At 48.3% G+C, this 23,986-nt stretch overlaps 1 protein-coding gene across 6 annotated transcripts in view; it reads right to left on the bottom strand.

The window, feature by feature from the left end:
• Positions 1-23,986, bottom strand: part of grid1b (glutamate receptor, ionotropic, delta 1b) — a 381,406-nt gene that overhangs the window by 146,842 nt on the left and 210,578 nt on the right. For all 6 annotated transcript variants that reach the window (XM_086194877.1, XM_086194876.1, XM_086194882.1 and 3 more), the window contains one exon: positions 7,940-8,224. In XM_086194877.1, the coding sequence (XP_086051003.1) occupies positions 7,940-8,224 (285 nt within the window). The remainder of the gene's footprint in view (positions 1-7,939; positions 8,225-23,986) is intronic.

The raw sequence follows: 23,986 nt of genomic DNA on the forward strand, positions 1-23,986 counted from the left end.
CTTCAACTCTCAGTCACCACACGGCTCTGCTGCTGCACGCGAGAGTTGTGATGTCACTCTGGTTTTCAAACGCTTCTCATGGCTGTCGAGTCAGCGCTGAATGGAGGTGACCCGAGCAGAAACTTCTCCTGGAAGTCAGTAAAGTCCAGATTAAACAGGAGGATGAAGCTGGCCAGGCCTGAACCTCTCGTCCTGGATCCGTTTTAGTCAGGAAAACTCATGCAAGAAACAGTATTTGCATTAAAATAGAGTGAACAGCCGCTGATGAGGTTTGGCTGTGAATGGATGAGCGTGTAGCATGAAGACGCTACACCCACCCGGGTGGAAGCTGAGCTGGTGGAGGGGGAGGAGCACCTCAGAATTCACTGGTTCTCCTATTCAGATTCATCTGGGTCACAGGGGACGAGCGGGGGGGGGGGGGGGGGGGGGCAGCGTGAATCGATTTACAATTTGCAAGTAAAAATGGGGGGGGGGGGGTGATGTGTTGCTCCTCATGTTCATTTAGTTTAAGACCCTTAAAAGAAAAAAAACAAACTCCGAAGACACTGAAATGTTGAACTGTAGTTTGAGAGACGGAGGTTGACGGGTGTTTCAGATCGAGACTTGATCCTGGTTCAGTTCTGCCTCAATCCGACGCCGTGTGTTGTGGTGTTTCGTTAGCGTTCGTGCTTCAGATGGTTGTTAGCTACTGAAGATTATCCGGCAAAAACAAACATGTGAGTCATACAGTTTGTTTTCTGCAATATAAACCAAAGTCCAGCGCAACGGTGCCACTGGTTCTTTGGCCCAGGAGGATGCCAACCTTTCATGAAATCATCAGTGACATCATCAGTGACATCACGGCTGCTCTGAAGTTGGACAAGGTTAACGACTGCTGTTCTCCAGGTGAGGTGGCCTACGCAGCAACATCTGCGCTCACTTCTCACACGCGCAGGACTTTCAGACCCGGTGAGCTCACGAGGAAAAGCTGGCTGATGCTGAGAGGTAAAAAAAACCTAACCCTGGTGGAACGTCTCTTCACGGACGCAGGGTGGAGGTGCAGCGGTGGCTGGAGACGTGTGGAGCAGCAACTGCTCAGTATGTAAAGCAGCTCTGCTCGGAGGCAGAATCATTTCCTCCCTCACGTCGTCTGCAGCTAATCCTCCTCCTCCTTTAACCTTTTCACCTCCCTCTAATCCACGATCTTCTCTTTTTGTTTCCTGCTAATCTTCATACATTTTGATCTTTTTTTTATTTTAATCAGTCATTCTTTTCAGGCTCGGACAAGTTTCATACAACCCTCGAGGGTTCCGGTTCATCTGATCGGGCTTGTCAGTGATGAAATATTAAATGTCAACAGAGCGGCGGCGGGGCAGACTGGACACGTCGGACACGGTAACTGTGAAGGTTCTGCTCTTTCAGTTCAGTTTGCCAAAAATTGGAAATGTTACCCTCCAACTAACAGGACAAAATCATTCCGGTTTATGTTTTTACATCAAACGCTACTGCGAAAAGATGACAAACGCCTGCTGCCACAAGGGCGGGCGGGGGGGGGGGGGAGGGGGGAATAACGTGTCGGGTATCTGGAGACTGTTTTACATGTCACCCAGCAAAGTAAATGTACAAATGAGTTCATGCCTAACCAGGTGGAGTCAGTGTGTGTGTGTGTGTGTGTGTGTGTGTGTGTGTGCTTTCCCGTGTTCTCTCTCTCCAGTCTCTCGCATCAATGTCTTTATCAGCTCCCCAGGACGGCCCTCTGTTCCGCCTGACAGCTGCCTCTGATTGGGTGTTGATGAAAAACACCGTTTCCCAGAGCGCACTGCAGCCCGGCTGTCCATCCGCGCGCTCGGCTGGCTGGTGTGCGGCCAGCGTGAGATTTAGAGTCTGCAGCTTTGATGTGGCTGAGCTGCTGTGTCATGCTCAGTGGAGCCGGGCACCGCGGCGGCCATATTGATACCCTTGCAGAAGGGCAGATATCAATCCTGTGCTCTGTGCGTGTGTGTCTCCTCCTTTCTCCCGCCAAGGATGACCAAGCCAGAGAAAAGTGTTTCCCAAACACTTAGTAGGAGCCGATTTGCTTTGCTGTGTCCCAGTAAAGGCTCAGTTCACTCAAATAAACTGAGCGGCGGCGGCGGCGGCAGCTTTGCCCCCCCTCGCTCCTCCAGGAGGTGTAATGTGGTTTTGGCCTGGTCAGGAGGAACTGGGGCTGGACTTGCATTTGGCTCCCTGGCCACAACGGTGAGTGCTTCTTACCCGGTTTTGGTGGGTCCCCCCTTGAATACGGCAGTGAAAACCTTAATTGCCAGTAAGTCTCTCGACAGAAACACGTTTCCAAACAGGACTCAAGAAAATCTTTGCTAGCAAACAGGAAACAAGCGGCAGTACTTCCTGTTGAGCTCGTGAAGGTTTGCCAAAGCAGCGAGGCAGCAGGCGGGAAAGAATCTCATGAAACGGAACGTTCCTGAGGACGACGGCGAGGACAGAACATCGCCACCAAAGCTGATCTTGCATCAGCAGCCATCGGTGGTGGTGGTGGTGGTGGTGGTGGGGGGGGGTCGTGTCCACGGCGCTGCTGAAACCACCACACGCTCCTCTGAGGGCAACATCTGACAGCACTTTTGGAGGTGCAAATTTCGGTTGCTATGACACGGAATACCTGCAAAATCATTAGAAGATAAGCTCAAGGCTCTTCCTCGCGTTCTAGCTCCGAGTGAAAGGAGCGGCTGAAGGCACCAGGGGGCGGAGACGCAGCTGCTGGTTCCTGAGATTTGGAGGGCGAGGAAACATCAGCGCGTCTCGTCACGTGTCTGCGGTGTTTGTCCCGCCCACCTTCAACGATGAGTGGACGGCTGGTTGAAAAGCGACAGTGAGGAGCGCAGCTGCGTTGCACCACAAGGCTGTTTTCTGTCCCCATTCAAACACAACTGAAACGCCTCTTGAGGTGATTTCACACTGGCAGCCCCGAAACCGATGAGTCAGCGTCAGACTTGGGACCAACGAAATCTGCTGCTGGAGCTGCGACAGCAAACATGAGTCAACGGCACGTCATGACCAGCAGAGTAGAAGCGTGCGCGCGTGCAGCAGCTTAAAGGTGTCAATGTCAGAGGAAGATCCCAGCGTTAACGAGCGGACGCCTGGACGTGACCCCATTTTAATACCACCTTTGCGCTTCCGGGCAGCGAGCATGTTTCCAAAGGATGGAGGAGGAGACGGTTGTGAGTTGGGAGGTCTCTGAGGTGGGGGGGTGGATCCAGGAGCTTCTTCAATCATCATCTCATCGAGCCGGCCGGTCCGTCCAGACAGCCAGACCAAAAAGCCCATCTGCTCCTCAACAATGAGCCTCTAATCTGAATAAATGGGGCTCCTGTGGGGCTCACACTTCTAATGGATCCCCTCATCACGCCGAGCGAGGAGGAGGGGATGAAGACGAAGAGCACCAGGAGGGAAGATTTAGGCGCTGTCCAAACGAAGTAAAATTAAGTAAAAAGAAAAAAAACACCTCAAGGACCAGACGATGTTTTTCTCTCAAGAGTCCAACTCTTAAAGTGTATTTACAGGACGGGTCAGGCAGGTGCGCGTCTGTTAAGAGGATTTTTACTTAAAATTGGATAAGAAAAAAGAAAGAACAGAGGCGACAGAATGACAGGAATTCGAGGGGATTAGTGTCAACAGGAAAACAAGAGAGAGCACCGAGGGTCTTTTGTAACGTGGGGTTTAACAAACCAAATCTGCCCTCCGGGACAATTAAGTCTGAATAGAAAACCGATAGGAGCCGGACAGCGGCGAGATAAAGCCGCCGGTCTGGAGCCTCTCAGGGGACGTCTGCTTCGAGGTGTCACTTCAAGTTTCCCCTCAGGCTTTAAATCTGACTTTTAGCCTTAAAAAAAAAAGAGCAACTGGAGAGGAAACATCAATTTTCCCTCCAAACCTTCCAACAAAATCTACAGCCATGGAAATATGAGGGGAGGGAAAAAGGTCACACAGCCGCCAGGTGGTGAATCATCGCCATGGCGAATCCGTGGAAGGGTTGAGAGAAGAATCATCGCTGTAAAGAAAAAGAAGAGTTCCCTACAATTAACTGATTAGTTTGGCTCTCAGCTGCAGCTTCCAGCAGAGCAGGAGGGTTGGTTGGTGTTTGTGTCTTATATTCATTAAAAATATGAATTTTCAAGTTTTTTTCACAAAGTAAATCATTGAAATCTGCAGTGGCAGAACAGGGTCGTATCAGACCGGACGAACCGGGCGAGTTCTCCGAGGGTGGAAAGAGACGGTCGTGGTTATTGAAACATTTGACAGAGCAGCTGTCAATCATGACATCACGCGCTCCTGCAGCGACCCCTGGGGTCACGAGCACCCGCATCAGGAGCTTTAGATCTTCCAGTCACGGAGGTGAGAGGGAATAAGCAGCATCTGTAAAATCCTATTTCTGTGTTCAGGATCTTGTATTCCAACACTGCCCCCCCACCACGAGAGCTTGTCTTCTATCATCCAAATCTAACGCTTTGGCGAGCTTCTGGTCCCTCGCCAGCTCATGTTGGTACATTTTGTCAGACCAAACGTTACAAGTCCCACAGATCCTCCAGGGGTTTGGTTCGTTACTTCAGCTCTTGTTCAGTCAGAGCCCAAACTGTCCGCCGCGCGCCGTGGTGTTTTTCTGTGCGAGTCCCAGCTGATCTGAGCCAGATCAGAGGTCCGCTTTCAGCTCTCATCGCTCCTCCTGACACTCGCTCATATCAGAGCTGGAGGGCAGCTCCACATCAGAGCCCGGCTTCCATTAAATCTGCCGTCTTTTCACCCCGGCTGTTCGTCTCTGCGTGCTGGTGAGGAGGAACAACATGCCTTCCAAACACGACTTCATCTGCACATTAATGTTGTTAGCACGGAAGACGGGGCTCCTCTTTACCGCCGCTAACAATGAAGTCAGATGTGACGCTATTGAAAACTCACAGCGATTTCTTTCATTCTCCTGATTGAAATTCATTCTGCATACGCAGCGAGCAGCCCGCTGCAGCAGTAACATGACAGCAGAACACAGGGAACAAATCGCACAGTACACAGAGCACAATAATGAAAACATCAATGCTGCAGCTTCCTCGTGCTGAGCTTCAGCTATTATTTATGTTTGTTTAACAGGGCGCCGCTTTGTTGTGATAGGAGAGCTGCGAACGATGAGAAGGCAGCCACTGATCTCACAAAACACCACGTCTTTCTTTGCCGATTTGCTCTTCGTGTTCGCGTGAGGCCATTTTGTCGCTGCGGGATGACGTCAGTTTTCTACGGTGCTGAGCCGCACCACAGCGCCCAGTCCCAGACGTGCTGGCAACGTGAAAGATGCGTTCATCTGTAGGTGTTCCAGAAAGAAGAAATGATCTTACAAACAAATACATTTTGTGTCATTTTACAATGTAGTCGATGTGAAAGTGTATTTCTGGGTCGTCGAGGATCATGTGACCAAAGTGTAGAACTGGCCGCCACACGGGTTCCGTAGGTTCTGCTGCGGTGTTTAACTCAGCAGGTGAAGGGTGCACAGGTACGGGAGGAACGCTCACAGGCGGTCAAACGTACCCCATCAATGAAATGATCCTCCCTGTTCTAGGGCTGTTCCTTCTCCCTGTTCTAGGGCTGTTCCTTCTCCCTGTTCTAGGGCTGTTCCTTCTCCCTGTTCTAGGGCTGTTCCTTCGCAGCACCCCGGAGCCCAGTCGTGCCAGCTAACCTGGCTAAAAGTACTGTGACCGCTGGTGTCACCTTCATCTCAGCTGCGCCTCAGGAGAGAGGAACACCGACGGCGGCGGAGTGTCTGTCGCTCGTGATTCATTCACATTCAGTCAACGTTCTTCTGAGAAACAAGCCGGCCACAGCCGGCAGCAGGTTTCAGGGTTTTAAGGTTCCCAGGAACACATTTTAGTCTTCAAATCATCAACTCACGGCGTTGTGAAGCGCTGCTGTGGTTCCTCACGCTCGGACCTGTTGAGGGTCCACACTGGAAGACATCTGGGCATTACAAAGCCGAGGTCAAAGGTCAAATCCATCAGGCAGATGGGTGAGCTGAAAGAATCAATCTGACAAATCTGCCACTGATGAGCAATGGAACTGTCCAGGTTGGCGGCGCGCGGCGGCGTGGACGCTGTCCTTCGGTCGGCTATTAAAGGATTCAGGTGCCGGCCTGCAGCGGCTGATGCACTTAACTCTAAATCACTGTGGAGAAGAGAACCTGAGAGCCTAAATGCCTGCGTCCGTCTGTACCCTCCCATTGTAATTGCCACCATCCCGTATCGATTACGCTCAAAAATCCATCCAGCCTAATGTGATTTCATTAAGATACAGTCCAAGTGAGCCATTCCAAACAAAGACGCCAGACGGGGGGGTCAATGCCTGAGGTTATGCTGCAGCGTCGGCCGGTGGTCGTCCTCCCCAGGCCGGAGGGGATCGTCCGCCGCCGAACGCTCACCAGCATGTGTCACGTCATACTGGATACGTTACATCATCGGAACAGTTGGGTGGTATTATCTGAGGACAGAATATTCCTTTAATAATACTAATACTAGACTGAAGAGTACTGCGTTGTATAACCAGCGGGGGGGGGGGGGGGTGAGGGGGTGAGAGAGAGAGAGAGAGAGAGAGAGAGGGAACTGCTGATGAATCAAACGACAGAGGAGCAGCAGGGAGCAGCGTAGCTGTCACTCCTTCCATTTATGATCTATTTAAACAAGATTATGCAACAGAATGTTCGCGTCACCACACACACACACACACACACACACACATACACACACACACACACAGCGTCTCGTCTCAGTTTCACCCTCACACGCGTCCCAGGAACACGTGAAGGACAGAAAAGCTCCATCAGGGATCAAAACTCAGCTTGAACAACGAGTGAAACTGAGATTTAGAAGCACGACTCTCGCTCCTCACTCGCCACTCCATCCTCAGTCCGAGCAGCGAGACCTGAACGGGCCGACAGCAGCGCAGCATCAGAGCTCCACGAGCACACAACTCTACTGAGTGTGTGGTGGCGTTGAGGTTCAAGAGCTCAAACACCAGAGACGAGAACGCAGCCCAACAGCAGCGGCGAACCCACACGGAACACTGAATCAAAAATAGAGACGCAGCGAGTCAGACGGGCCGATCACAACACGGCGCCGCAATGTGACGTCCAGAAGTAAAACATCAACGAGCCTCGCTGTCAACGGATGTGCGTGACGAGGGGAACTGCCTCGGTTAGGATGAGCTCACGTTGCTGCTGACGTACCAACAAAAACACAGTGGCCAGTTGAACTCGTTCTGTTTTCACCATCACTAAGATTCTGATCGTCAATAGTGGCTATCGATCCGGCCGATCAGTCATAAGAGGCTCCCTGTCATTATTCACTGTACGAGAATCCCCTGGGACATTTATGGAGGCCCATTCCTGCCTGGAGAAGAAACAAAATCCTTGAGAATAAATATATTCTCACGGTGAGTCATAATTATGAGACATAAAAAAAATCTAAATTATGAGTAAAAGTCATAATTACAGAATAAAAAGTAATAATGACAGAGAGAGTTGAAATGACGAGATTAAAAAGTAATTATGAGAGATAAACTAGCCGCAGGAGACACACACACACACACACACACACACACACACACACACACACACACACACAGATGACTAATTCATGATGTTTTATCTCACAATTCTGCACTTTTCATTGTAATTATTATTTTTTTTAAAGTATGACTTCAAATTGGAATACTTTTATTATCAGGGGATGTTTTTACTAGCAGGTCTTCTTGGCAGCAGTGAGCTTCCAGCGGCAGGCTGATCCACAGTAGCTGATCGCAGCTGCCAGATGTGGCAGAACAGCTGCACTAATGGCATTTCTGTTGTTGTGTTTCTGGAAACCCCCCCCCCCCCACCCCCCACCCCCCCACCGCGTGCGGGGCCTCCACCTGCCCAGTTTTGTGGTTTACTCACCGTACTCGATGTCGTAGAATACGATAAACTTCTGCCATCGCAGCTCCTCCACCAGCGTCAGCATGACATCATTGAGGCGCACCGGCGGCCGGGCGGCCAGCGTGTAGCGCTGGCCCCCGGGGCTGGGGTTGAACTGGCAGGCGGTCCGCGGGGAGCCCTCGCTGTTCCTCTGGATGTACAGGTGAGGGATGTGCATGGCATCCGTCAGAGACTGCAGCGCGCTGGCTGAGGCGCAGCCGGTCGACGTGACCAACGCCAAGATGCCCTGGTTCATCAGCTCACAGGCTGGAGGGGGAGGAGGGAGAGACCGCCGTTAGATGGGGCAGAGGCGCCACCAGCCAGTGCAGAGGGAGGGAAACAACCGCAGCAACACAGGAAGTTGTAATTTTACATGTTAACTCTCAAGAAACAGGAAAACGTGAGCTGAGTAACGAACAAACCACAAAGCCATCACATGACCCTCCAGTGACATCACTTCCTGTTCCTACAGCAGATGATGGGTTCTCCGTCAGGTGTTTTCATCACCTGTTGAGCCTCCAGGGCCGGTTTATCGCCACCCCTCCGCCCTCAGAATCAGTTGCAAACCCCTGTGGGTTTAAACCTCTCTGTTAAACTACATATGAGGCGTGGCGTTATGCTGAGGCAGCACGCCGCTCCCTGCTCACCATCCCGACTCCCTTTGAAACAGACAAATCAAACACTTTAAGGGGCCACAAAATTCAGAGCAGGAGGCCAAACTGCAGACGCCACAGTTTACCTGCCAGCCTAATGAACACTTAGAGCCTCTGGGGGTTTATCATGTTGCTAAGAAGCTTCCGAGAAAATGTTACTGAGAGAAAAACCAAGCAGGATTTATGTTTTCCTGACAATTAAGCGGCCGGCTGTCTCTGGAGATTACCTGCACTACCGAACGGCTGACACTCTGAGACAGGAAAAAGGAAATCCTGTAGCAATTATGCTCTCGGACAAACCACAGAACAAATGTGGGGAGGCCGTTAGCAGACGAGCTACATAGCACGCACCACACAAACGCACACACGCAGACAGTCAAGTCACCTTTGACCACCAGGGTGTGATAATAATCAATAATCCAACTGTTAAAATAAGACTTACAGGTGTTTACGTGACATTACAGGAGTGTTTTACTGTTTTTTTTATCAATAATCCTGTTAACATGCTATGTTACATGTCCCAACAATGACTGAAGACATGCTCGTGTCACGCTATGACTGCACGCTTACATTGTGCTACATCCGTGCGATCACCTGAGGCTATGTCCATGCGCTAACATCAGGCTACGTCCATGCCCTGACGTCAGGCTACGTCTGAAAGCTAACGTCAGGCTGCATCTGTAAGCTAACGGCAGGCAAGGTTCTTGTGCTCATGTCAGGCTAAGTCTGAAAGCTAACGTCAGGCTGCATCTGTAAGCTAACGGCAGGCAAGGTTCTTGTGCTCATGTCAGGCTACGTCCGTCAGGTTACCTCCGTACTCCTACGTCATGCTACATCCCTATGTTTACGTCACGCTGGTACATTTGGAATGTTTTCCAGTTAAAACTGCAGAAAACACTCACTGGAGGATGCACCAAAATCAAAAATTCCCCATCAATGAACGTGTCTACACATCAGGATCAGGATCGGACACTTCATTTGAACACTGCTAGTAATGCAGTCATATATAGCTGATAGATATATATGACTGCACATAGTCAGGACATGCTGGTGACATGTCAGTGTCTTACTTGGGTTACTATCAGAAGACAAGGCCTCTGTCTCTGGTCCTCTAAACCAATATGGCAACACAGGAATGAAGTCATCCCCTCTCACAGTTTGCCTCAAGAGGCTCTCCCCTGACTTTTCTCCCAAACAGGGCCTTCACAAGGCTGCAGACACACACACACACACACACACACACACACACACACACACACACACACACGTGCCCCTCCCAAGCAGATAGACAACCTCAGCTGAAGCCTCTCAGCTGCTTTTCATCTTCAGTTAAAGCTGGGCTTTTTCTCCGGGGGAGGACCCATCCAGTCTGAAAGGTCAGGAGATGCTTCAAAGAGCAGCAGGTATGTTTTGATTGAGCCCCCAACAGGAGCAACCACACTCCTGCGGGGGCAGAGTAGCGTGAAGCGCGGCCAGGTAGCCTTCAATGAAAAGGAGTGCAGCGGTGGAACAGCTGGCTGGTGGCGGGGACCCTGCAGCTGAATGTTTGATGAGTCAAACACACCTGAACTCCGGCTGAATGTCTCTGAGCTGAGAACAAATGGAGGACAGCGCCGTGGAGGGAGGCGTCAGCCGCCTCCTATGTCAACTACGTCCAACCTCCATTGAGGGAACAACAGCCTGTCCCTGCAATTTGTGCTTCCCCAGCATCCAGCAGCCACAGGAACTGATGATGAGGCAGTAACACCCCCCCCCTCCCCAAAAAAGTCTGAAAGATAATGAAGCAAATGAATTAGGATGTAACTCTAAATTAAATTAGTACATTTCTTATAATATACATGCCTGCAGTCTGACTCATCAGGTCACTTTAATAAATATTAATGGGTGGCTGCTAATCCTCCACACAATGGAGGTCGGATGTGGAGTTTCCTGGAGCTGCAGGAGGACTCTCTAAGTCTGAGGAATCAGCCTTGAGGAGCAGCTAATCCACCTGAGAGGAGTTCATTATCTCAGCTGTCAGTGGAGGTTTCTGTCAGCCGGCTGGTGAAAATCGCCGCGGCACTGTGACATCATCAACTGCAGCACGCAACAACGCCACGCTGATCTTAAGTACATGGCGATATCTGTGGTAAAAATACTACTTCAAACACAGGAATTATTTACTTACTCACTGGAGTGGGTGGCGGGGATCATGAGATCAGGGCCGTATGGCTTTAAAGTATTTCTATAAGGAGGGCAGAAATTCTGTCCCCTTCCTTGTGAACACGTTCTTAACTTGAGATGAACAACGTCTTTATGTCCGTCCACATGACAACATCGAGGTGTAAGCAGGCCGGCAGCATCACAGTCGGCACTGAGCTAACGGAGGAACAGTTAGCCTGATGCACCAGAATGCGTCTAATGGGTTTGAAGCATCACAACACCAGTAGCTGCTGGGATATCGCGCTCACTTGCCCGCTCGCTCAGCGATGGCTACGGTGATTGGGGCTGCAGCGTGACTCGCTCAAGTCCACAGTGACTCAATGATTCATCTGTGCTAAATGAAGCCTGCGTAGTGTTTAGCCGTAGCAACTCCCCGTGCATGCCAATGACACTCGGAGCAACTCCTTCCAGACGGCGGGAGACAAAGCCCATTAGAGGCGGAACCAGACAAAGATCTTCCTGGCTTTGCCCGTGGTCTGATTAGGGGGATGGTTATCAATATGTTGCTTTTAAATGAGCTCAGAGAAACAAGCTGTTACGGATCCGTCTGCGCGTTATCACGAGCTCTCAGAGGGTGCAGCAGCGACCGGGTGGTGATAAATGTAGGACGGGAACGATGTCTGGATTTGATATAAAGGAATTCAAGAAGGACGCATGTGTGCAGTGAGAGAGGGAGAGGGACGTGTCCTCAGACTGGACTCTCTGACAGACTTGGGCAGAAGCATACTACTATTCATATTTTAGAGTGAAAATGTTTGTTTCCCCCAGTAGAAAACTTGCTTGGAAGACACAAGCACAGACATTCAACAGACCGAAACAGACCGAATCAACGTGACGCTCGTGTAAATACCCCCCACCAAAGATCCCCTCCCCCAGCCTTGTGAAAAGGAACACCCCTTCCACACTGATCAATCACTAAAAAGTAATTTGGTGTGTTATCGCAACACACATTTTTCCTTCTGCTCGTCATTTAACTCAAATGAGACTCCATGTACATCCATTGTCAGGGAGACAATTCTCAACAGTCGTCTAAAACAAAAGCTGCAAAAGATGCATGAGGCTGATGTGGAAGCATGGAAATTAAAATAAATTACCTGCTCATGATGGTTTTCCAACAATTGCCAATCCAAAATCAGCCGTCCAGGGTGGGGTTTACTGAGCAAATGTCAATGTAAAAAAAAAAAAAATGACACAAACACATTGCGGATCCGTTCGAACTTTGTCAATGCACTGAATTTAACCAAGACAAAACCCTCACACTTTTAAGTTCCAGTCCACTTGCTAATGTGGTCCCTCGCAACGATGCACGTCTCTGGGAATTCCTAGGTGTTTAAAGTCTACACGGCGACACAGTCGCCCGCTGAGATTAAAATCTAAAAGGATCCACAAGTGAGTCCGCACATTTAAAACGAACCCTGATTTTTAATAACGCCCACGCTGGTATCGGATCATCTACTTATCCCCAGCATCCAGCCGCCGCCGCTCATCTCACCTCCACCTTTTGTGGCTCAGTGAATTAAGACGGTGGCTGGATAGTTTTTAAGTTACTGCAACACAATAAGAGGGGAAATGAGATTCATTCATGTGTCGGGCAGAGGGCAGGGAAGCACAGATAATCGATCGGCGGTGGAAACAGATAGCCAGACTGGCATAACAAAACAAAGGGATTAGTGCTACCAGGCGCGGCCTTATTGAACAGATCACTGGCACGAGACAAAGCAGGAAGACGAGAGGCTGCTTTATTCCTCTGCTATCAATCTTTAAATCCCACACGTCTGCAGACACATTACTGCCTGCCCTTACTGTATTAATCTGCCATATTTTATGTAAATGAGGGTTATGATCAAGCAAATCATAACGCCACAGAGGACAGCGGGGAAACACGTCCCTTCTGAGGGGTTCGGAACTCAAATACATTTGCAAAGTGCAGTTTTCTCCAGACAAAGTCATTTTAAAACAAAATACATGTCAAATGCAGATGCAGCTGCTGTGGTCAGAGGAAGTCATTCCTCTCTCCAACAGCGATTTGTCCCTCCTGTCATTGTCTCTGACTGCGGTTTGGTCTTCATAGCGAAATAAATACATGCACTTCAACAACAACAACAAAGGTACAATTTGTGTCATACAGAAAGCTTAACTGTGTATTTGGTTCAGCAGAGTACAGTTATGATGCCAGAAATGTGTTTTTTAATGTGACAGAAACAGAAGCAGGAACCAGGGAGATGCTGCTGCGGCTAACGTTAGCCCCCGGCTAACTGCGTCAGCATGACAGATTTCTTTGTTGCAGCTCTGTCCGAGCAGCAGGTCAAGTTCGAGGCAGTGATTTGATTACTTGTGCAGTTGCACTGTCAAAAAGCTGCAAAAAAGGACTCAGAGGCCTTCTGTGTGGGGCTTGACATACAAAGATGGTAGAATACAGGCTGGGAGGAGGACCACCAAGCACCAGGTGCACTGAAACGCCTCAATATTTAGCTTGAAGCTAATAGCGGTCCTGGCCACCACCACCACCACCACCAAACAGCACATCTATCCAAAACTGTATGGAACGCCATTGAGTATACCGACATGATCAGAGGAAGACGAGAATTATTATGGACCGTGTGCTTGAGTTGGTGGGCTAACATTTTCGGACAGTTTGGTTGTGGTCACGAATTGGTGGCCATAAGGTGCCGTTAGCTTCAAGCTAAATATATACATGGCTGGCTCTTTCTGAGCTCTAGAGACAGAAAGACGCCGTGCAGAGCGGAAAAGACCTCTTCGTGAGCTCAAGACAGCAATTTGTGAGAGCTTAAAAGACAAAATACCCTTTTTGGGAGAAGTATCCCTTTTTGCAGCCTGTAATTTGAATATTGCGATGAATAATTTATCCAGAGTGGAAATGAGAGCACCTGCAATGTTATTAAATTCCCATTCCACTGGGAAAAAAATTCTCACGTCTCCACCGACCGTTAGCTGCTGCTTTACTTTGTTCTCTGTTAACACGAAGTTGGTCTAATCTGGAGGTTTGTTCCCAGCCTGTCTGACTGGCTGCTCTTTCACAACCTGTTCATTTAGGAACTAAAGACGTAACAGCACATTCAGCTAAAGCTGGATTACGGTTCACAGGACGTGGGCTGAGAGTCTGAGCAGCGAAGCCACAGAGGGTGAACCGTCACTTCCCTATGAAGCACACTTCAGAATCATTCCACTCGTCCGTCCAAGTCCGCTCTCTTATTTCACCATCTTGGTGTTTGCCTCCTCCCTCCCTCCCTCGCTTCCTCTGGGCTCTCTGCCTTCATTCCTCCTGTGTTTGCTTTCATCCCTCCCGTTTTCATCGCGCTCGGAAGTTAATTTCTCCATCACTGCCTTCCTTCCCCTCCTTCTAAACTTCACATCGGCCATCCCCTCCCTTCATCCTCTCCAGTTTTGATGTCTGGCTTTCCTTTCATTCATCTGGATACTTTTGGTGGAAGCCTTTAGAAGTTAAAGTGCGTAGGATTTTAGCATCAGTGGCTCCAGGGGGAATTGAATCCTGAGATCTGGCTGCACTCCTGCCTTGCCGCTCATTCCAGGACAATTATCAGCTATTGTGTTGTTTTTGGGTTTTTTGTTTTTTGGTGACGTAGTATTTACATATACACCAGATACATGTGAGTGAAATATCAGGAGGTAAACCAGGTAGGTGAAGGCAGGCAAACCATTAAGAGGAATCCACCTCCTTTACAAATTATGTTATCGACCAGCCGTATCGATCAGATGACCCGCGCACACTCTGCAGATTGATTAGCTATCCTTGCTTTACGCTCACAGCAAAGTGAAATATTATCATTGTGCCGTGCAATGACATCATCAAGCTCTGGACACACCGTCCTCCCGGCGGCTCCTGCACCTCCGGACTAGTCAGCCTCTGGATTTAGCTTCTGGAGCGACAGAGCAAGTTGAAATGATGGTGGAGGAACGAGAGAAACGACTCTGGACGGTCTGGTGAGCGTCAGAGAGTCAGACAGCAGAGAGAGAGAGTAAAGCAGCAACTGAGTCGAGTCAGACGCACCCCCCCCCCCCCCCCACTTTCCTCTGTTTGTCCCATTTAGAAGAATTAAGATCGAGGAAAGAGGAAATGTAAACAAACCTACAAATTACAGCCTCCAGAATGACCGTGAAACTGCACTGCGTTAACCAGGTGTACATAGTAAACTGGCAGTAAAACAACGTATTCAGAAAAACTAAGTGTGCAAATGTTAAGATATAAATAATATAACAATGTAAATTACATATTTTGAAGACCTGTGAGGAACCCTGCAAGTATTCCATAGCAATAAGTTATTTTATTGTTGAATGTGATATTTGTGTAATTCCTCTGTGTGTGTGTGTGTGTGTGTGTGTGTGTACAAACCGCGTTTGGCTAAATGGTGATAAACAGTTGTGTGCGCTGCTCTCAGGCTATAAAATTAGAGATGAGAGGTGAAATAGATACGAATGAGTGCAGGTGTTTTACAGGAAAACATGTCAAACAGACACAACCTCTAATTAAATTGTACTGTGTTGCTGTAAATTTTGAACAACACAGCTCGTAAAATTAGTTCATGAACCCTCCGCTTGTTTCTACATTAGCTACACTCCTACACACACACACACACACACACACACACACACACAACTCTTTCCACCCTCAGAGCTCATTTTTCACCTCGGGCCAATGGGGTCTTAATTTCTCTCATGCTTAATTAAACTATCTATCTCCTTGGATCTGTGGCCCTATTACCCATAACAGGCTACAACACCGCGCCACCCCCCCCCCTCCAGCCGACCCTCCTCGCGGCTCGCCGGTGTCTCCGTTAATAACGCGACTAAACGAATGACCTGTAAGGCGTATAACAGCCCAGAAGCAGGCGTCATTACGGCTGACAGTCCCCAGGCTCCAGCCTCCAACCCACCAACCAAAACCCTGAAGACACACTGATGAAGTGAGTGTGTGTCCGTGAGCCAGAGTGTGTGTCCGTGAGCCTGAGTGTGTGTCCGTGAGCCTGAGTGTGTGTCCGTGAGCCTGAGTGTGTGTCCGTGAGCCTGAGTGTGTGTCCGGGAGCCTGAGTGTGTGTCCGTGAGCCTGAGTGTGTGTCCGTGAGCCAGAGTGTGTGAATACCCGTGTGGCCTCATGCATGGATTTGTGTGCCTTTCTTTATTTACTCCATCTGGGAAGATGGACCTCCTCCTCCAGGGTCAAATACAACAAAACCAGAGAGAAACTCTCTCCGATATTCTTCCATCGCCCTTCAGGTGATGATGATTTTTAGGTCTGTATTGGAGGAAAAAATATCAATATTTTATGGTTATTTCACATGGGTTGACATGTCCCCGCAATGCCAAGACTAGACTGATGGAGGAGGCAGAGGAGTCCGCCGTCTTGCACAGCTACTGATGGCACCACAACTTAAGCGGCATCATCATCATCATCATCACGACCCGCGATATTGTGGTTCCATAGCGAACAAAGCGGACCGGACCCCATCGGCTAAATGCTAAGAGCACAAATATTTGCCATTTTGCCTCCTAGTTCAACGTCTTTACTCTCAATAGCGTGCGACAGTAATTCCAAGATGGCCGTAAGCTGGTGAAACCAAACCAGTGGCAACATGTGCACTGCTGCTAATTTGATGCTAATAAGCAACGTCACATAGCTTAGCTCAGCATTAAGTGCTTCAAACCGGGTAGTGGAAGCCGTTTTAATGTGTTTAACTTTTCTTATGGAGTCGTGTGGATCTCCAGACCTGCTGGCGCGTCTCTCCACCACCCACACCCGTGTCCCAGGTCTGATTCCCTCCACCTGCCCGTCAGTGCTGCTTTGTAGCCAAGGCTGAATGATGGCTCCGTCCCTCGGCTTTTGTGGTGATGAATGACATCCGGGCTGACCCTGCCCCCTTTCCCTGCTGTATCATTACCCCTCACCCTCATGTACACACACCACACACACAGTATCTGAAATGCGACTGCTGCCAAGGGTCGCCGTTTACATTCCCACTGATGGTCACGTTGGACCGTGACGCTTCGGGTAACGACCCACCACACCAATCAAGTTGTCTGTGACAGTGTTTATGGGTTGAAAGGTGATACGGCCAAGTTCTGTGAGGCGAGTCCTCATTATGATTCATTACCTCACCTGTAGCCTTTACTAGACCTGCCCCTCTCCTCTCTCTGCTAGTCAACCTGTCAATCATATCAACGAGCTGCCTGTCAGCACTCTGAAGTAATAATACATCATTCGAACATGGTTATTATTACTGCAGGCCGTCAGCCACACTTACAGGAGTGAAATCAACTCTAATTTTTCTTTTTACACTCTAATAATAATGGAACCGTTGAAATGAGTCAATATTCACATTTTTCTGTGCGTACATGAGCCCTCAATGGCTACAGAACCCTGCACCTCAAAGGTTGTAGACCCTCAACATGGACCTGACCTGGATGGGACCCCGAAGCGTTGATTAGCTTTGTAACTAGCTAGACAGGTTGCAATCAGCTAACTTGGTCAACCCGTCTTCTCTGGATGTTCATTCTCTTCGTCTCGCTGCGCCTGACGATTAGTGAGCCCAGTCGCTGTTTAACAACTCTGTCAGATTTTGCCTTTTTTCTGGTCTGCAGTTTTTCTACCTGCTACTGTGTTTTTCAGCGGCTTCTTATTTTTAGACGTTTGCATGAGTCAAATACGGACACTTTGGCTCATGCAGCTAATGACTAAGCGTCTAGATCTGATGGGGCCGCTGAAATAAATAAATGAAGGGCAGCTTGTTCATGGGTCCTGCTGAGTCCAAACTCTTGACTTGTTTAACCACCAGACTGGGCACATAGTCCTCAAACAAGCAAATCCGACTTAGAAAGGCTTAAAATTTTCAACAGACAGTGTGTTGTTGCTTGTGTCTACATGGCAGAATGGGACGGCTGTGGTTGTGGGTCTTTGGTTTTGCTTGACCGGCGCTCTCGGAGCCCATCTGGTAGCGCTTTGTTTCCCTGGTACCGCGCAGACCTCCATCATGATGGTGCGGGGGGTTAAACTGAGGTTGTGTTTGCCTGTCACAGTAATGAAGCGGCCAAAGGGACAGTCGACAGCCCAGCAGGAGTCTGTCGTTTCACCATGAAAATGTTTCCATGTCTGATGTGCAAGTTTCGACTCAGGGCTTGGGGGGAAAAAAAGGAAATATGAAGCCGCCTCCCTGCAGAGCTGTGAGAGGTGTAATATCACGGAGGAGAGACCTGTGTGTTATCACTGAAGAGCAGTAAAGGGAGTTAGAGTGGACACATAAAAAACAAAGTGGTAAAGGTTATCTCAGGGCACGCTTGTTTATGCAGCTCCTGTATTTTATTGGAGCGAGCAGACGACTGGCGATGATGGAGGGAAGAAATGAAGGGCAGGTTAAGGGACAGAGGAGATGGACAAGATAGACTGACTCTCTCTCTCTCTCTCTCTCTCTCTCTCTCTCTGTGTACGAGCAGCGAGTGCATAAATGAGGGAAAAACCCACACAATCAAAAAGTTGCACCAACATTGTGAGACCTCGCAGGGCTTGTTAGCGGTGCGAGCGGCTCCATGCTGGTCAGCGGTAAGTGCAGTTCATGCAGTCGGACTCAATAACAGCAATGAAACGAGAAAGAGGATGAAGTCGCAGAGACATTTCCACCGTTGTTCCGACTGGAATGACGTATAATAGCGTCCACTTTTGTCACACCGATGGATGAAGGATGTCACAGTACCATAAATGTTGTGAATGGTGCCGGTACCACCGAATATTCATGAGCAGACGAGAATAAAACAATGAAATCAACATTTTTAAAAATAAATTTCTGTCTTAGAAGGTCCCAATCACGAGTGTTGTAATTACAGTCGAGCTCCTCTAAGAATCCTCCTTTAGTGCCCACCGTTAGCTTGAGGGCTAACTGGCTAACTGCCTCATTTCAACAAGTTTGCAGGCAAAACACTGGAACTTTAACTGGGTCCTGACAAACATGACACCTTCACTGTTCACATCTAGGTCTGTGGAGGGCCGGGGTGTCACTTGGGAGATTTAATTCGGATCAAAACAATAGGCTCCGTCACGCACGCTCGCTGACGCCGGTGTAAATCCTGCGCTCTCCACAATCTCGGTGTGTTTTTATCCTCCCACATTCAGAAGCAGACATATTCCTGCACGCGCGACTGTCATTCCGGTATGAAAAGTACTTAGAACGTGGAAGTTAGAATAATAGAGAGCATGTGCCACATTAAATCTACCTCATCACTGAGTTTCCCACTCCATCTGATTGCGTCTCTGTGAGCGTAAACTAATTTGGCTGGTAGAAGCTGGTTCTGGCAGGTGGGCCTGTTTGTAGCAGCTCTTGGCAGGTGAGCTGAGACTCACCGAAGGCCTTTTAACGTACATCTATCTGCTAATTATGATGAATGACCGGCTAATCAGTTCATCCCTCACGACCACACGCTCGGCTGACGTCCAGAAACGAAGCTCACCCGACAGAGCAAAACTTCAAACCCAATCTCCTGCTCAACCCCAAGGAGAGGAGCGAGTGAAATATCTCTGCCTGTTGGCTGTCACCGCCTCCTCCTCCTCCTCCTGTTCTTCTTCTTGTCTCTGTAAGGTCCCTGAGGAGCTGAGCTGCCCAGTGGTTCCTGTCAGCCTTCACAAGCAGCCGAGAGGAGGGTCAGAGGTCAGTGCCTCATCCTGGAAACAGAGCACCATCTGGGGGATAGCAGGACCCCGCGGAGAGCCTGCAGATCAAGGACGCTCTCATTTATCCATGACAAGAAGAGAGAGGGAAGGATGGAGAGAAGGGAGATGGAGAGGTGGTACACTAGAGAGAAGGTAAGGGAAGGAAATCACAGGAGAAGAGAGAAAAAAGGGGTTCTTAAGAAGAAGATGGGTGATGGAGAAAGGACGAGGGAGGGCAGGAGACACAGGAAGTTATGGAAATGAAGAGGGGAGGATGAGAAGTGACAAGATGAGAGAGAGAGTTGTGACATAAGGGAAAGAAAGGAGGAAGCACAAACGATATTAACTGAAGAAAGACGGTGGCTGAATAAGATGGTAGTATCCTCAAAAAAGAGGAGAGAAGATGAGGAGTAAAAGAAATGTTATGAAGAATTTTTAAAAACTTGGGGATTTAAGGAGGGAACATGAATAAATTAGGGAAGACAAGAAAGGAGAGGAGAAGACTTGGAGAAAGAAAAGGAGAGATGAGATGGAGGGAAAGATGAGGGTGAAATGAAGAGGAGGAGACCGGGAGAAAGAAGCGAGGAGATGTAGAGGACATGATTAAAAGATGGAAGACAGATGAGGATGGAAGGGTGACAACCAGGGGGGAGGAAGAGTGGGATTGAGACAGAGGACAGAAGATGAGGATGAAATAGATGGAGAGGCTAAAACGAGAGGAGATGGACACAAAGGAAGAGGAGGCACCGGTAAGGAGGAGGCAGGAGAAGATGGCCTGATGAGAGACGCGGAGGATCAGCCGTGGCTGTGCAGCCTCCAGAGGCCTGCAGGTGGGGCGGCACCCCCACCCCCCCACCGCAGCTCCCCTGGGTCATCTGCTCGTAATATCACGCAACAAAGGGTCACGGCGAGCACTTTCCTCCGTATGACGCAATTGTCCTTCGGTTATTATTCCAGAGAAAGGCTGGAGAGAGAGAGAGGGAGAAGCGAGAGCAACATTTCTGACGGATGATTTGTTCTGCTTCAGCGATGTTAAATTGTGAAGCAGCTTCATCTTTGAGGTCCATCCGAGTGTAACAAATTAAATAGAAAGTATATTCAAACATACAATGGTGCGGTTGGTGCCAAGCCAAAACTGACTCGCTGAATTGTTTTTTTTCTTCCTGTTTTCAAGCCGTTGAGTATTCGGAGCCCTCTGGTTACGAACATGTGCTTTTCCGTGCTGGTTCGTTGGCGCGTGGAGTCAACAGATTACATTCAGGGCGCGTCTGAAGAGTAGATTTTACATTTTGTCAAGTTTGTGGCAACAGACTTGACAATGTTTGCACAAAGAGAACGTCACATAACACCAATGACACAACTCCCGCGTCAGCATTCTTATCAGTTTGTGAGAAAACATGCGAGATGTGTCAACTCACGAGTAGTTTGAGGAAGAGTGCTGCAAGGATGGCGTTGCTCAGTGGTTCAACAGGGAGGTAGCGTCACCTTCCCTCCAGCACAAACCAATGAGATCCTCACATTGGATTTTGGATTATTGTGGAGAGAGAGAGAGGTGTCACCACTTCCTTTTATCCTGCATATGGATAGATAGATAGATAGATGGATAGATAGATAGATAGATGGATGATTGATAGATAGATGGATGATTGATAGATAGATGGATGATTGATAGATGATAGATAGATGATTGATAGATGATAGATAGATGATTGATAGATAGATGATAGATAGATAGATAGATAGAGATAGATAGATAGCTAGATAAATAGATAGATAGATAGATGGATAGATAGATAGATAGATGGATAGATAGATAGATGATAGATAGATAGATGGAAAGAGAGATGATAGATAGATAGATGGAAAGAGAGATGATAGATAGATAGATAGATAGATAGATAGATAGAACTTTATTGATCCCACAACGGGGGAATTTGTGCGTTGTTGTGTTTATTTAGTCACATTCAATCATGACTGGTTTTTTTTTTGCCAACACTGTAAAAAGAATCAATTCCAGGTGGATGTGGATGTGCTCGGTCTCCCAAGATGAAGCTCCAGTCAGGGAATATTGAGTCTTTAGAACGTCCAGCAGGCAACACCAGCTTACCTCCATTATTGACAACCAATTGCCAACTGTGTGCCGAGTACTGTGAGTTCTCAAGCGTGTTCAGCCCCTCAAATGTGATTTCATTTGGCGGGAGAATGAGAATAATTTCTTCGGTTACAGCAGCGGTTGCTCGGGTTCCAATAATAAAAGGAGGTTAATATGAAAATGTGGTTTAAAGGCTGCAATAAAAACACAAAGAAGTGCAATGAAAGCTGATTAAAAAGGACGACTCCTGCCAGGCCGAGCCATTTCCAGCAAAGTGACATTCTGCAGCAAATCGAACCCAAGGTCACGACAGCAATACCGAGCTGGAAGACTCACACGACGGCGTTCAAACGTAAAGATATTCACGCGCTCTCAGAGGCAACACTGATGGAGCTGAAATAGAACATTAGATGAGATCCCCCTATATGAATATTAATGCTTCAGTGTGTTTCATGCTTGCGGTATCATCAAGGTCAACATCAATCAACAGTGTGCGGCGAGGACTGAGTATAGCAGCAGAGCCTGAGGACAAAACCTCAAATAAGCCATGAAAGACAAAGAATGCGAGAAGGTGTTTCAGTGAGGATGGGAAACAAACTCGGGCTGGAGGACGTGAGGCCAGACGAGGGCCGGAGCCCCAGCAGAGAACTGCTACCTCACAGGTGTGCCCCTCCGCCAACCAGTGCAGCTACAGTCCATGTTCGCTGGACTCCCGATCCTCTACACAATGCAGATTCTTAAGGACTTTCACAAAAGGAGCGGAACCGTCTGCTTACTAGACAACCTGTCGCCGCTTGTGGGTCTCTGGGTCAGTTTTGTGTTGACGTGCTAACGTATTAGCGCGAAGTTGCACGCAGCTCAGCGGTCGGTCTTTCCAGGAGTGGGAAGAAATCGAAGAATCGTGTTATGGTCCGCTTCAACGGCGTGATTGTTGTGGCGGTGAGAACTCTGCCATCCACTTCAGAATGATTTCCATGAAATTATATCCGTCAACACAAGACGATAATTAAGTTGGTCTCCTCTTGGTCAAATATTGGAAGGGTAAACTGAACCGCAAACAAAGCAGAACCCTTCAGACCCGAATAACCACACACACACACACACACAAAGAGAGAAGGCAGTGATGGAGTGTGTGTGTGTGTGTGTGTGTTCTGAGATGCAGGTACACGTGTGACCGTGTACATATTGTTTCCTCACATGATTGTTATGTTTATCTTGTCCACCCTCGAATCTCCTTCATGCTAGACTAGTCACTCAGCAGCAACGGGGACTGGTGTGTTTAAGAGCACACCCTCTCTCCATGTTATCAAAACACACACACACACACACACACACACACACACAGCAAACAGAGAGAAGGCAGCAACGGAGAGCAGTGTGTGACTGTAGCAGCATCTCCAAAGACACACGCTTTTACCATACAATCAAAGCACACACACACACACACACACACACACACACACACACACAAGCCTGGAGCATTTGCAGGTACTGTAGGAAGGCTGAGAGAACGTGAAGGACAAACAGACAGCGACTGTGGCAGCTGTAATAAATCCTCCACTGAGCCGCTGCTCTCTTGTTTTGGTGTCGGCGGGGCTCATCAGGTCCGATCGATACTTCGGTCCCACCAACATTCATTCCTGCTTAGATTGGTATTAATGACAGTTTGGGGAGAAACCAAAGATGGAGGCGCTCAGACAGTAGGAAACTTTGTCAAACTTTCCAGATCTCACTGAGGAGCTGAACGTGACCGGCAACTTTGGCTGGGGGAAGGAAATCCTCTGGTTTGGTTATTTGGGTTTGTTCTCCTTTGCCACCATGGTGGTGGTTTTTGGAGCGTCATGCTGGACTGTGAGATATGGAACGATACCACTGATATTAAGGCGTGCGTCTGATGTCATAGCTGATATTATGATATCGTTTCCAACAGAAAGGCTGAAACGAGGCCTGGGGCTTTCTAACCCAAGCCAATGAACTCACGTGCTGTTCAAACGAGCTAAAAGGCTCTTTTTTGTTGTTCTTGGTCCCTCAATTGTTTGTGTCAAGTTGGAAAACAATCTCTCAAATGCCAAATTGAACAGACTTCCTTTTCTTTCCCAACACATTTAGAGACTTTGGCATTAGAAATGTCATTTTAGAGAAAATCCTCCTTGTGATTCAGACATCCAGGTCTAGAGGTGTGAGATTAAAATTACAGAAAAATATAAATATGTATATATATATATATATATATATATATATATATATATATATATATATACACGAAGAGTATATAATTAATTGATTAATTTACATTTTTGACACTGTCACCTCAGCAAACTGTCTTTCACCGAGATTTGAGGGTGAACTGGCATAAATTGACAATCTTGTCCACACTTTTTTCAAACCAAGGGGCTTCGACTACAAAGAGC

Source organism: Aulostomus chinensis, chromosome 23 (genome assembly GCF_037954235.1).
Source record: "Aulostomus chinensis isolate RoL2024-O1b breed Wild chromosome 23, RoL_Achi_v1.0, whole genome shotgun sequence".
In the NCBI taxonomy this organism is placed as follows: domain Eukaryota; kingdom Metazoa; phylum Chordata; class Actinopteri; order Syngnathiformes; family Aulostomidae; genus Aulostomus; species Aulostomus chinensis.